Raw genomic sequence first — 11,658 nt, 5'->3', positions numbered from 1 at the left:
TAGCTTCAGTAGAAGGTCTACCTCTTCAGCGACCAAGGCATGCCCTTCCTGGAGCCCCTTTGGGCGTCACGGCAACCACACCGAGTTCGTTCGACCTTATTTGTATCTTAGATCCTATAGGATTAAGTCCACGCTTGTATTGTTTGTTATCCTTCAATCTATAATCTTGTCTCCGAGTTTTGACCGGAATTACTGGTCACATGACTTATGCTTTGTGATGGAATGCGAGTGTCTATTTGGTCAAAGGGCGCCGCTCGGTGGTGTGCGCCGCTCGGTGGTGGATTATGTTAGGCTATCTAAAGATGACTAAGCGAGGTCGAACCCGCCTATGCCGTTTAGGGGTCGGCGTAGGTGCCAACATCATGTCTAGTCACGTGTTAGGCACCCCGAGCACTCACTGCGCAACTCCCGAGCGCCCTCCTTAAAGCGGCCAGATCCAGAAGAGGAAATTGGACGGCCGTCGCAGAAATCTCAACCGTAGTGTGACCTGCCTAGGTACATACATCCGAAGTCCTAACCTAGGTGGGTTAGGTAGGTACCTATCTAGTAGGTATTAATTTCACTACTGTATGTACGTTGACACCTGACCTCGGTCGGAACCGCATACAGTATTTACTTCCTCTTTCGGACCTCTCTGCATCCTTCCATCTAATGTATATTTTTCCAAATCGAGAAGAGACGTATTGTCAAGGGCCTTGAGGCTGGCTGGCCTGATCGACAAGCAACCCTATTACTGTATGTACATCGCACGAGGTTCAGCTACGACCGTCGTCCCGTCCATCCACTCCTCGAGGCATAAAGGCACTCGACATCGAATCGATAAAGATAAGCGTGAGTGGTTCGAAACAATCTCGTCTGCATCTGCGTCTGCGTCTCGCATGACAGGGCCGTGATTGGTCCCGCTCCGGTCAATCAGTACCTAGTCTTAGTCCTTAGTTCTCGTGGATGGTATCTGAGACTGCCAACGCATAACCCTCCATGATGTTTTAAGTTGCTCTTCTAGCCTCTAGCCTCTAGCCTCGAGCTTCTACAGGAGGGGACAAGGGTAGGAATGGATGGGGATTGGGGACGGGCTTTCCCCGCCACGACACAACCCCGGGGTGTGTGAATTTGTGGAGGGAGGGTCGAGTAAGAAAGAGGTATCTTGTTTGTGTCTTGTGATGAGGTTGTGGGAAGTCCGGTGCGGTGCGGTGACGTATGCTATGCTATGCGCTCTGTGAGGTCTGGTGTTTCAGATTTTTTTATAGACTTGGGGAAAGAAGAACGAGAAAGCGCTGCAGTTGTGCTGTGGAGGCGAGGCCAGGTGTTTGCTGATTTGCGGTCTGATGCTAGATACCTACCTAGGTAGGTAGATGATGGGGTGAATGAATGTATAGATTTGTGTGGTCTGGGGTGTCATGCACACATGCGCGTGTCTGCGCACCGCACTCTGCATCATCGGGAATTTTGACTCGAGATGAGCTTGGCTCGATTAATCAATGGGCGTTGAGTTGAGAGCGTTGTTGCCAGACAGGCAGACACTACTGTACTCGATGATCGCTAACGTCAGGTCAGGGCGGGGTGTATTGCCATGTCTTGCCTGGCTAGCCGCTGGAGCGCATCGCAGTGTGAAGGAGAGATGACCACGACGGCAAAGGCAAAGACGAACGATCACGCATGTCTGTACGGCTCGGCTGAGACTGCGATAGATCATAGTGGTGAGTGAGTTTTAGGGTCAGCCACGTCGGGCTTATCATCAGTATCGATAGGATGGCGGTCTCTTCCTTCTATCCGGGGCCGAGTTGTTATGTAGATGGATGCGTAAGTAATACACAGATTGCGTCGCACAAGGATTTCAGATCTTCAGGGTCTACCTTAGTAAGTAGGGATCCAGTGACCTGCTTCTAGATAAAGGGTCCGGTCCAGCCAGGACTTGAAACAGAAACATTGTGCAAGGTGTTGTTGTTGTCTTTGAGCTTGAGTGCAAGGCTGCTGCGACATCTCAGTTACTCGGTTAGTGTCAGTTTCAGTTCCCCTTTCCCAGTGGGCCTGGAACTGCTAGCACATCCAAAATGGGTATTGTTTTGTTTTTGTTTTCGCCTCTGGCAAACAGAAACAGCTGGCCCTTGCGGTCGAGCTGTCGAAGACCTCGAGGGGGGGGGGGGGGGGGAGGGGGAAGGACGTGTGCGTTGCTGGGCGTTTACACCTGCCACGGTATGGTGAAGATGGTCTAAGCAGCAGTAGTCGCCGGCTAGCTAGGCACGACATTGATTGCAGAGTCGCGACTTGTCGGGGTTGTTGCGCGAAATCACCAGATCTGGGTTAATGCAGGCCGTCTGGGGACAGGGACAGGGTCGCAGGGCTGCCAGGGCCGGAACAGCCTGGCAGGGCATTCAGGAAGCAGGTAATCTTCCGGCAAACGCGTGCTGTTTATTTTACATACAGGACCACGACTGGAGCATCGCCCAGAAACTAGCTGGAAACTAACAGCAGATCGGACGTGATGATCTTCTTTGATTTCGTGGCAGGAAAAATATCCCGATCGAGATGTCGACCGGCAGCGTTTGCAACAGATCGACGAGTACATCCGGAGATGAGGTTGCAACCGCAACAAGGGATGCAGGAACCCTTTGATCTGGACGGGGATGAAGGAAGTGAGATAGGGTGTTTTTGTATCGTATCCGCAGGATGGGTTAGTGGCTGGTGCCCGACTGCGCAACTGTCTCATACAAGGCGGTGTGCACGGTGGTAAAGAGTCTGAGAGGAAGGATTTCCGGACAGGACTACAGTCTCCGGATCGTAGATACAGTACCGAGTTGCCCGTCCTTGGATCTGGGATCCGAGAGATCACTGAGTTTTGGATTTGGAATATCGATATATTGTGTCGGCGGCGATCGTACCGGACGAAACGGCGAAGCGAAAGGCGGCGGCAGCGAGGACCCCCCTTTTTTCGCACCGCCCGGAGTGGCTCAGCCAGTCAATATTATTATTAACCGCGGATGCCCCAAACGCGCTTCGGATCGACGTGTTGCCGTGTTGAAAAAGGTTGTCCCAGGGAAACGAGCCGCCCGCTTCCAGAAGATACGTAGCGTAGAGTCCCTTGGGCCGGCAAGGAGGCCCGTTCCAGCATCTCCATCACTATCAGGAGATCGTCTATGCAACTGCGTCTGTATATCATCGTCTGTTGCGGTCAGCGCGACGCGCAGTAGTGAGCTGGTCAGAGCCCAGACAAGCCGCCGCCGACCCGCTTTCCCCCCAGCCAAACCAAACACAACAACGGCTCCGTCCCCGTCTCCGTCTCCAATCGACCCTCCTCCCGCCTGTCTATCGGATCTCTCCTCCTACACTATCGTCCCTCCCACCCCCCTTCCCTCCTCCTCTCTCCTCTTCCTTTCTCTTTTCCTTTTTCCACCCCTCGTCTTCCATCACGCCAAGTCGTCAACTTGCGATCACGACCAGGCCGGCCCGCCGGCTTCTCCAGGTCTCCAACGGCGTTTCTGATTCCCCTCCCAATCGCCCCCCCGTTCGCGCGTTAACCCCCCCGTCCGTTTGGCTCCTGTCGATCATGCTCCTCGACTCGGCTTGCCTCCAGTGTCGTCAATTCCATCCACTGCCTTGAGCCTGTCAAGCGCGTCCCCGTTCACCGGTCGAGTCGTCGTGACAATCGCGTCTGACAAGGAAATCCTCTTTCGATTCCCTAGTCCTCGAGTTCTTTCACCCTGCTCCAGATATTCCTGTTCACAAACTCCACCGTCGACGCGTCGCTACACACACTGTGGAGACACAGCAGAGGTGAAAAAAAAGAAACTAGAGGCGTTCTTCTGCAGAGCAGGCATCTACAATTGATTCCCTTTCTGTTCAGCAGCAAAAAAAGAAAGTTACAGCAGTTATCACGACAGGTCGGGTCTGTTCTGCTGACCGTGGCCTGGTGTCCCGTGTCGTGTTTGCTGCACTTGCATCACACTCATCTCTTGATTCTTTCACATTGTCAGTAGCCATAAATATCTTCCCATATCCTGTCGACCCACCCGAGTCTCAGCTGACAACTCTTTGAGGCCAACAGCTTGTCTTAGCGCAACTGTCTGGTACACGAGCTATTGCCGTTAGCAGTAGTCCCGCTTAGGCTTCTTTGGTCTCTTTCATACACCCTCTGGAGGGATTTCACGTGTACAGCTTCAGACGCATCATCGGACATACAGCGATTGGCTGGACGAGCGATCATCTTCCACCCCCCGCGTGTCTGAGAGGTTGTCCTCGACAGTCACGCAGCATCCCCTTGCTGCGCCTTCAGTACAGTGAAGGTATGTCGTCGGCTGCTATGCAAACGGCCCCTCAACAAACACCCGCCCAATATATCTCCAGCCCTTATAATACCTCCTCCACCTCTTCCCCCCGATCCCATCATACCCGTCGACATTCGACAACCACATCGCAGCAGTTCAATTACTCGCTGCAACCCCCCAATGTGCCGCCACAGCCCCCGCAGCCGTCCTCACGGCATCCGGGTCGCCAACTGAGTCCAAATGGTTATTATTCGGCCAGCTCACCACTAGATTTCCAGCAGCCATTGTTCCCCCCGGTCCCCACGTCTCCTCCGGCTATGAGCAGCTCCCGTCAACAGCCTCCGCCCCCCTCCACGCATGCGTCCCCTGTGAGCCCGACCGCTGCGCCGTCGTCCGGCCACAACCGTAATCGCTCCAATGCTCCCGATCCCCTAGGAACTCCACCAATCCCCCCGCGAACGTCCTCGACCCAGCGCGGTCGCCACAACTCCGCTACGTCCTCGGCGCCTGGATCTCGAAACGGCAAACACAACGCAGAGCACAGAAGGGAGCAGAGTGACAGAGAACGAAGTACGAATGGTCGCGACAAGACGATGGATGACCCCAGCGGTGGAGGCGGTCGATCTCGGCGGAAAGGACAACAGCCGTCAGAGGGGTCGTCTAGGACCTCCAATACGAAAGAAACGCGAGACCAGCCGTCCGCATCCGCAGAACAGGTTCGTTTAGAACCAACGACGGGCTCAGATGCCGTCCACGGCACTCTCGTCAAGGAGTCCAGCACGATCATCAACCAGGTGGTTTTGAGCGACCCTGCGGTGGATCTTGAGAGGGAGAACGAGCGCCAACTTGAAGCTGCTACTTCTTCGTCCGGGAGCGGTAGAACTCCTGTGACCGGGCTGGGCTTGGTTGGCAGTGAGGGTGTGGATGACGGCGGCCGTGGCGGGTTAAGGAGCAGACATGACTACTCCAGCAACGGTCCGCGACGGAAAGAGACAACATTTGGGCAGTACATCCTTGGGCAGACTCTGGGTGAAGGTGAATTTGGAAAGGTTAAACTCGGTTGGAAGAGAGATGGCAGCATCCAAGTTGCCATCAAGCTGATCCGGCGGGAGACCTTGGGATCCAACCCCAGCCGACTGCCCAAGATCTACCGGGAGATCTCCATTCTCCGCGATCTTTCCCACCCTAACATTGTTCGCCTGCATGAAATGGTGGAGACGGACCGCCATATCGGCATAATCATGGAGTATGCGTCTGGCGGGGAACTGTTCGACCACATCCTTAACAACCGCTACCTCAAGGACAATGCGGCCCGACGACTTTTCGCCCAGCTTGTGTCCGGTGTGGGCTATCTGCACAAGAAAGGCATCGTCCATCGCGATCTGAAGCTCGAGAATCTGCTGCTGGACAGAAATCGCAACATTATCATTACCGACTTTGGATTCGCGAACACGTTCAATCCCAACGATGAACTTGGAGAGGAGATCGAATACAACCTCACCAACAGGGAATTTGTCAAACGAATGCGCCTAGACAAGCCGGATGCAAATGGGATGAGGCGAGGAGATCTGATGCAGACGAGCTGCGGCAGTCCTTGCTACGCCGCCCCTGAGCTTGTTGTCAGTGACTCGCTCTACACGGGACGGAAGGTCGATGTCTGGAGTTGCGGAGTTATCTTGGTATGCTCATAGAAAACTCTTGGTCAAATTACTTTTGCTGACTTGTGTGTCTTCCTAGTACGCCATGCTTGCTGGTTATTTGCCCTTTGATGATGATCCCGCAAATCCAGAAGGAGATAACATCAACTTGCTGTACAAATACATTGTAACAACACCCCTGACATTCCCCGAATATGTAACTCCACACGCGCGTGATCTCCTGAGGCGAATACTGGTGCCCGATCCCCGGAAGCGAGCAGATCTTTTTGAAGTGGCGCGGCATAGCTGGCTTAGTGAGTATTCACACATCGTGTCTCACGTCACCAGTAACACGACCAATCTCTCCGACATTGCAAACACCACTGTTCCTCCTGGTATGTGCCATGCAGCTGACCCGTATCTTGCACTCTGTCCAATGGTGGCGGTAATGGCTAACGCACTGTATAGAAGATCCACAAGACGGCCCGGCTCTTACACGCAGTGCCTCTGTTAGAGAGCCTCCAAAGAGCTATCAAACCACTGCGCCGCCTTTGGGAGGTCTCAGCCACCAGCAAGGAAAGATCTCTCCAGATGAGCAGGCTGAAAAGGAAAAGGCCAAGGTTCAGCGGGATGCGAAACGGAGAACTGTGCAAGTGGAATATGTTGCGCCTCAGTCTCAGACCGCGCGCGGGGACGCTCCCGCAGCGACCGCCCCGGCTGGTGTTTCCACCCAGGCAGCGCCGTCGCGCACTCGTGGTCCGACGGGCAGCGTCCGTGGTTCCGCCGACCGAACGGGACCTGTGGCCAGCAACCAGAACAAACCGCTGCCAGATACGCCCGTTGCGTCGGGCGCTGGTAGCACGTACCCCAAGGCGCCCGCGAGCGGTCAAGGACAAGGGCCTTCTGCCGCGTCCGGAAATATCCCTCGCTCTACTTCTGATACAACCGGGACTGTCATGGGGACGCAGGACGCAGCACCGCAAAACACGCGGCCGACTACCGGCGGCTCCATGGCTTCAGCCAACCATGGCAGACTGCCGTCCAGAGGGTCGTATGGACAGCCTGTGGCTCCCACTGTGGCAGCGACCACTGCTCAGGGCCGGCTTGCGCAACCAAAGAACGGAAAGCAATATGTCATATCGGCGCCTATCCCCCAGCAACCCGAAGGTTCGACCGGTATCGCTCAGCAAAGTACTCAGCAAGTGCCGTCGAAACCCACTGTTGCTGCGGCTCACGAGCCGCCGCCGAAGGGCCACAAAAGGTCGAACACCGTTACCGGGATCAGCGAAAAGTTGTTTGGCAGGTCTGGGTCGATATTTGCCGGTCGTGGGGGACAATCTGGTTCTCGTCCAAAGCCTGCAAAACGCTATCCTCCTACGAGCATGAAGGATCCGTATCCGAACGACGATTCCAGGACGTCTGTGGATTCGCGCCGCTCAGTCTCATTCGGTCGCAAGCAAAGTAATGGTGAGCAGGATGGCCGACCTCGCAGATTCTCTCTCCTACCTCCCTCTTTCTCTCTGAAGGGCTTCTCTTCGGGAAACAAGGAGGCGCCGAACGAAGAGTCGCAGATGGCTCAGGGGAATGACTCTGCGCGCACTCTTGACAGTCACGGCCAGCCACGTCCGTCTACCGGTGGTCCGGCCCCGAACCCGAACCGGAGAATGAGCTACGGCACCTATGATAGCTCCGGGGCAGGACAGGAGGCCTCCGGTGCGGATTCGACGTCCCAGATTGACCCGATGAATTATGAGGCTCAGATCGATCGCCAATTTGCGGAGCTGCATGGGCGACAACACGGTCCTTATCAACATGAACCGTACTCCAACCCTTCGGTGGAACAAGGTTATCAATCTAGGACGCAGACTCCAACCTTCCAGGAAGGATACAATAGCACCAATGAGGATATACCTAAAGTCGGTCGATCGGGAAGGGTGCTGCAGAAGAACAACCGCAAGTTTGCAGACGCATACGAATACGAGAGAGATCTGTCTCATCATTCAGGTAGCTCGGGTGCGGCGAGAAAGGTCATGGACTTTTTCCGACGGCGAGGCAAAGCAAGAGTTGGCGATGACCGATAGCTGTGTTCCCCAATTGTTTAGTCCTCGCCTTTGTTTAGTTGATACTGGATTGAGATCCCATCCTGCTGCATCCTTAAACTATGTCGTTATCGGAAAACTGCTTGACAGGATTGTGTCTATCGAGAATGGCGCCTTGCGAGGCTTGCCCTAGCGTCTGTGAAGCTAGGGTCGCTCGAGGGAGCGTCAAGCAGGTTATTGTCTAATGGAGAAAGGGTGTGGATTGTGTATGACTATGAGCGTGTTGCGAGACTGGAGGAAAGGAGAGGTCATTTGGATACCCCCATGATACCCACACAGCCTTCCCCTTCTGTTGCACGCAGCAAGCGATTTGATTGTCAAGTGTGAGTTCCTTGTCCTCATGTCATGCGACCGACTGTTTACTATTCGGCATACATACCTAATTGTTTTAGCATGTTATTTTCTTCTTTTTTCCTTGTGAAGAATAAAGTTCTTATTTCCTTTGTGTGCCCAAAGTTGGTCCTTATCCGCTTTTCTGCCCCGGGTGTAAAATGATAGTTTACTCTCAGTTTCTTCTCCCTATGACCACTTATCTTGTCTGCTTTTCTAAGGGGTGCATTTAGCCTCGAGGTGGATGGCTCGTTTCCCGGGAAAAAACCCACGGCGGACGCGATGATAATCTGGATTTTTGCTTGCCTTTTTTTCTTCCTTGGTTCAAAATTGCTACGTTTTGAACATAGGTTTGTTTTTTTTCTTCCCTTTTCTTCTTTTTCTCTTCACATTCAGTATTTTTCAGGTCTGGGTCCATCGGCGGGAAAGTTTTGAGAATTCGAATTGAAATCATTAACAACACAAACTGAGACTTTTGCTTGTTTTATCTGATCTTCTCCGCGCAATGCGGGTTTCATCGTATTGTATTTTTCGGGCCGCGATATACTTATTATTAGATCAGGCCTTGTCACATCACAAGCTTGTGAGATACATGCATAGGGTTCAATGGGAAGTGTTTTTTTTTCCTGTGAATGTGTATATCCCAGTGGTTATTAACGTAGTCTCTTTTTAATTGGATTTAATTTAATAGCTTGATCTCTTGATTTTCTATCTCGGACGGATCTATATATATATATATAACCTTACTGAATTATCTGTCAAAACGGTCTGTAGGTTCGGCCCGGGTCGGCTCCAGGTCCAGTAACAGGTAGGTAGAAGAGATCCATGGATGGAACCGGCCCGCCCGTAACCTTATTACAGTACAAAGTTCTTGAACTTACCTAGGTAGGTACATAGTAGGTTACGGTAGTAGCATATATGCTAGTAGATAAAATTCCTCCAGAGAGAGAGAGCAGGATACAAATGACAAAAAAAGAACAAACAACTCCAAAAGTGAAATCTTAATCTTACCTACATATCTTACAGCAAAGAAAAGCAAGGAGCAAGGCGGTGCTCGCCATGCTTCGCTCAATAATGAATGGGTGGGGTGGGCTCTGGCATTGGGCATGGACTGCTATAGTAATTTTTTTTTTCACCCTGAACAAATTCACTTATTCTCAGCACATCTCTGGGTTGTAAAATATAGCATTACCAAGAGGTAGGACAATAAATAATTCATACCCTTGGATTAGGGCTTTGTACCTGAATCGTGCCGACTCAACAGCTGTGTTACTTGGATCTAACAGAACGTTTTTATATTACGTGCTCTCTTGGCATGAACCAGTGCCTTGTCCTGTTTCTTCACAGACAGGTCATCAACATAGCTGCAGTCGTCTCCAATGAGCAAAGTGTCACTGTCTAGGATTGTAAAGAACAGCAGCACACATTTTCATTAGCTGATAAAACTCCCTGACATCCGGGAAGCCTTTCAATTCCTGGCTTTTGATCTTGCTCTGATGCAATGTATCTTGAAAGGGTAGGTACCTTGGCGAGCGAGGATATGTACTGTAGGGATTGCTGCTGTAACCCTGGACGCGGGAACGATAAACTGAATGAGATAGATAAGGAGGGAAATATCCCTCAGATGAGAACTAAAGATGATGATTAACCCCCCTGATTTTGCCTATTACAGTACTCCGCTCTCTGTACGCAATTTCCCATTCTTACCGCCACTTCCGCTACTGTCCTTTCAATGCCAATAATGATACTAATTCTATAACCGACAATCGATAGGAATAGTACAGGAATCATTATTACCACCAACTTCCTTTCTTTTTCTAAGTCGTGCATTTTCAAACTGTGACAAGAGCTGGTGAGTTTTGAAAGCTGATAGGTAGCGTGTACCTTCTCTCATGTAAATAACGCTCTCCTTATTGGTTTATATATCATCACTAGGGATTGAGCTGCTTACCCTGTGACAATTCCGTCTTCCATATCTGGATCCTAGTCTTCATCCACATATGGAAGCCACTCACGCTGTAGTGTAATTGGGCTATCCAGATTATCAGCGTAGGAATCGTCACAGTGGCCAGCAGCTGCACTCATGGCTGCCACACGGTTAAGTATCCATTGCATCTCCAGCAACCGGAAATCAGGGGGAGGACGTGTAACTGGGTCCTCAGTTTCCAGGGAAATGATATCTCCTGAGCAAATTTTTCGCTCAATTTCACAATTAAATAACTTAGCCATGTTTGGTCCTGCCTCCAAGTCGTCTGGCAGCGAAGAAGTATGCAGTATATCAACTTTGGAAGAATGCCTGTAGAGCGGCAGCCAGGAAAACTGGACTTCTAGACGCTTCTGGTCATCGGAAAGACTGATTGGTTTGAGTGCAAAAAAAGCCTTGCCCCAGTATGCATGTGCGCTTGGGGAAAGACATATAAGGTTAGAACAGATCTCGCTCCCAGCAGGCAGTAATGCGGCTTGCCATGCTGCTACACGCTCCTCAGACCAGAACTGGCGCAAGACACCCCAGATATGGACGATATTTGGACTAGATGTCTGTTGGCTTCCCATGGAAAATGGGTAAATATGTGCGACCTCAATTGGCTCGCCTGCTCTTGTGACTACACATTTCTTTTGATCTCTATCCCGACACTATGGTCTATTAGTAACACTCAAAAACTAGCTCAGATAAACTGACCAAATCCCTTGCCTTAGTGGAGCGGGATATATTCAATTGCCCATCAGTACGGACCCGCTTATAACCTTGAGGTGTAGCCTGAAGAGTAGATGGTTGTGGCGCAGTTGATGGTGACCGCGGGGTGGATGGCAGCTGTGGACTGACTGATTCGTGAGGAGTAGATAAACGCTGCGGAGTAGAAGCAGTTGAACGCGGGCGATGACGTTGGGTCCCTATATAATATCAGCAAGTCAATACATTGGGAAAATATCAAGGCCGACAAATATACATGTTTGGACCAATTTTGTAGAATTTTCGACACCCTCAAGTAAAATCCATATAAGAGTGGGCTCGGCTTCAGCGCGCTTAACCAATGCTTCTAGCCTATCAATATCGCTAAGCCAGAGACAGGCCCAAGCCGTTGGTGATATATCACCTATCAGGCTGGCTTTCAAAGTCGCCAGTAGGCTAAGACGATATGAATGATGAAATTCTTCGTCGGGTCCGCCCACTATGAATGAATCACCGGAGACCGTGTGGTGGAGATTGGCAGATGATGGGCTGAGGTCGAGCTGACACAAATCCAGGTTAATTCAGCTAGGAAGAACAGAAGTGAAAAAGGACAGGAAGAAATATGAGGAAGGGGGGGGAGGGGGGGGGGGTAGGTTTAG

General features: G+C 51.6%; 2 protein-coding genes across 2 annotated transcripts in view; one reads left to right on the top strand and one right to left on the bottom strand.

Moving 5' to 3' along the window:
- Positions 1 to 4,282: 4,282 nt before the first annotated feature.
- On the top strand, positions 4,283 to 7,980 carry VTN00DRAFT_9210 (uncharacterized protein; the record flags this gene model as incomplete). Its single annotated transcript, XM_069436146.1, has 3 exons — positions 4,283 to 5,941; positions 6,000 to 6,294; positions 6,368 to 7,980. The coding sequence occupies 3 exons, from the start codon at positions 4,283 to 4,285 to the stop codon at positions 7,978 to 7,980; spliced, it is 3,567 nt and encodes a 1,188-aa protein (XP_069284795.1).
- A 2,951-nt stretch (positions 7,981 to 10,931) lies between these two features.
- VTN00DRAFT_9209 (uncharacterized protein) overlaps positions 10,932 to 11,658 on the bottom strand; it is a gene marked incomplete at both ends in the record, with an annotated part of 1,241 nt that continues 514 nt past the window's right edge. Inside the window, 4 exons of the mRNA XM_069436144.1 lie at positions 10,932 to 10,962; positions 11,009 to 11,020; positions 11,074 to 11,220; positions 11,277 to 11,310. Of these exons, the coding sequence (XP_069284794.1) occupies positions 10,932 to 10,962; positions 11,009 to 11,020; positions 11,074 to 11,220; positions 11,277 to 11,310 (224 nt within the window). The remainder of the gene's footprint in view (positions 10,963 to 11,008; positions 11,021 to 11,073; positions 11,221 to 11,276; positions 11,311 to 11,658) is intronic.

Source organism: Thermoascus crustaceus (genome assembly GCF_041956765.1).
Source record: "Thermoascus crustaceus strain CBS 181.67 unplaced genomic scaffold VTN00scaffold_7, whole genome shotgun sequence".
Classification (NCBI taxonomy): domain Eukaryota; kingdom Fungi; phylum Ascomycota; class Eurotiomycetes; order Eurotiales; family Thermoascaceae; genus Thermoascus; species Thermoascus crustaceus.
This window is presented reverse-complemented; position numbering and strand designations above follow the sequence as displayed.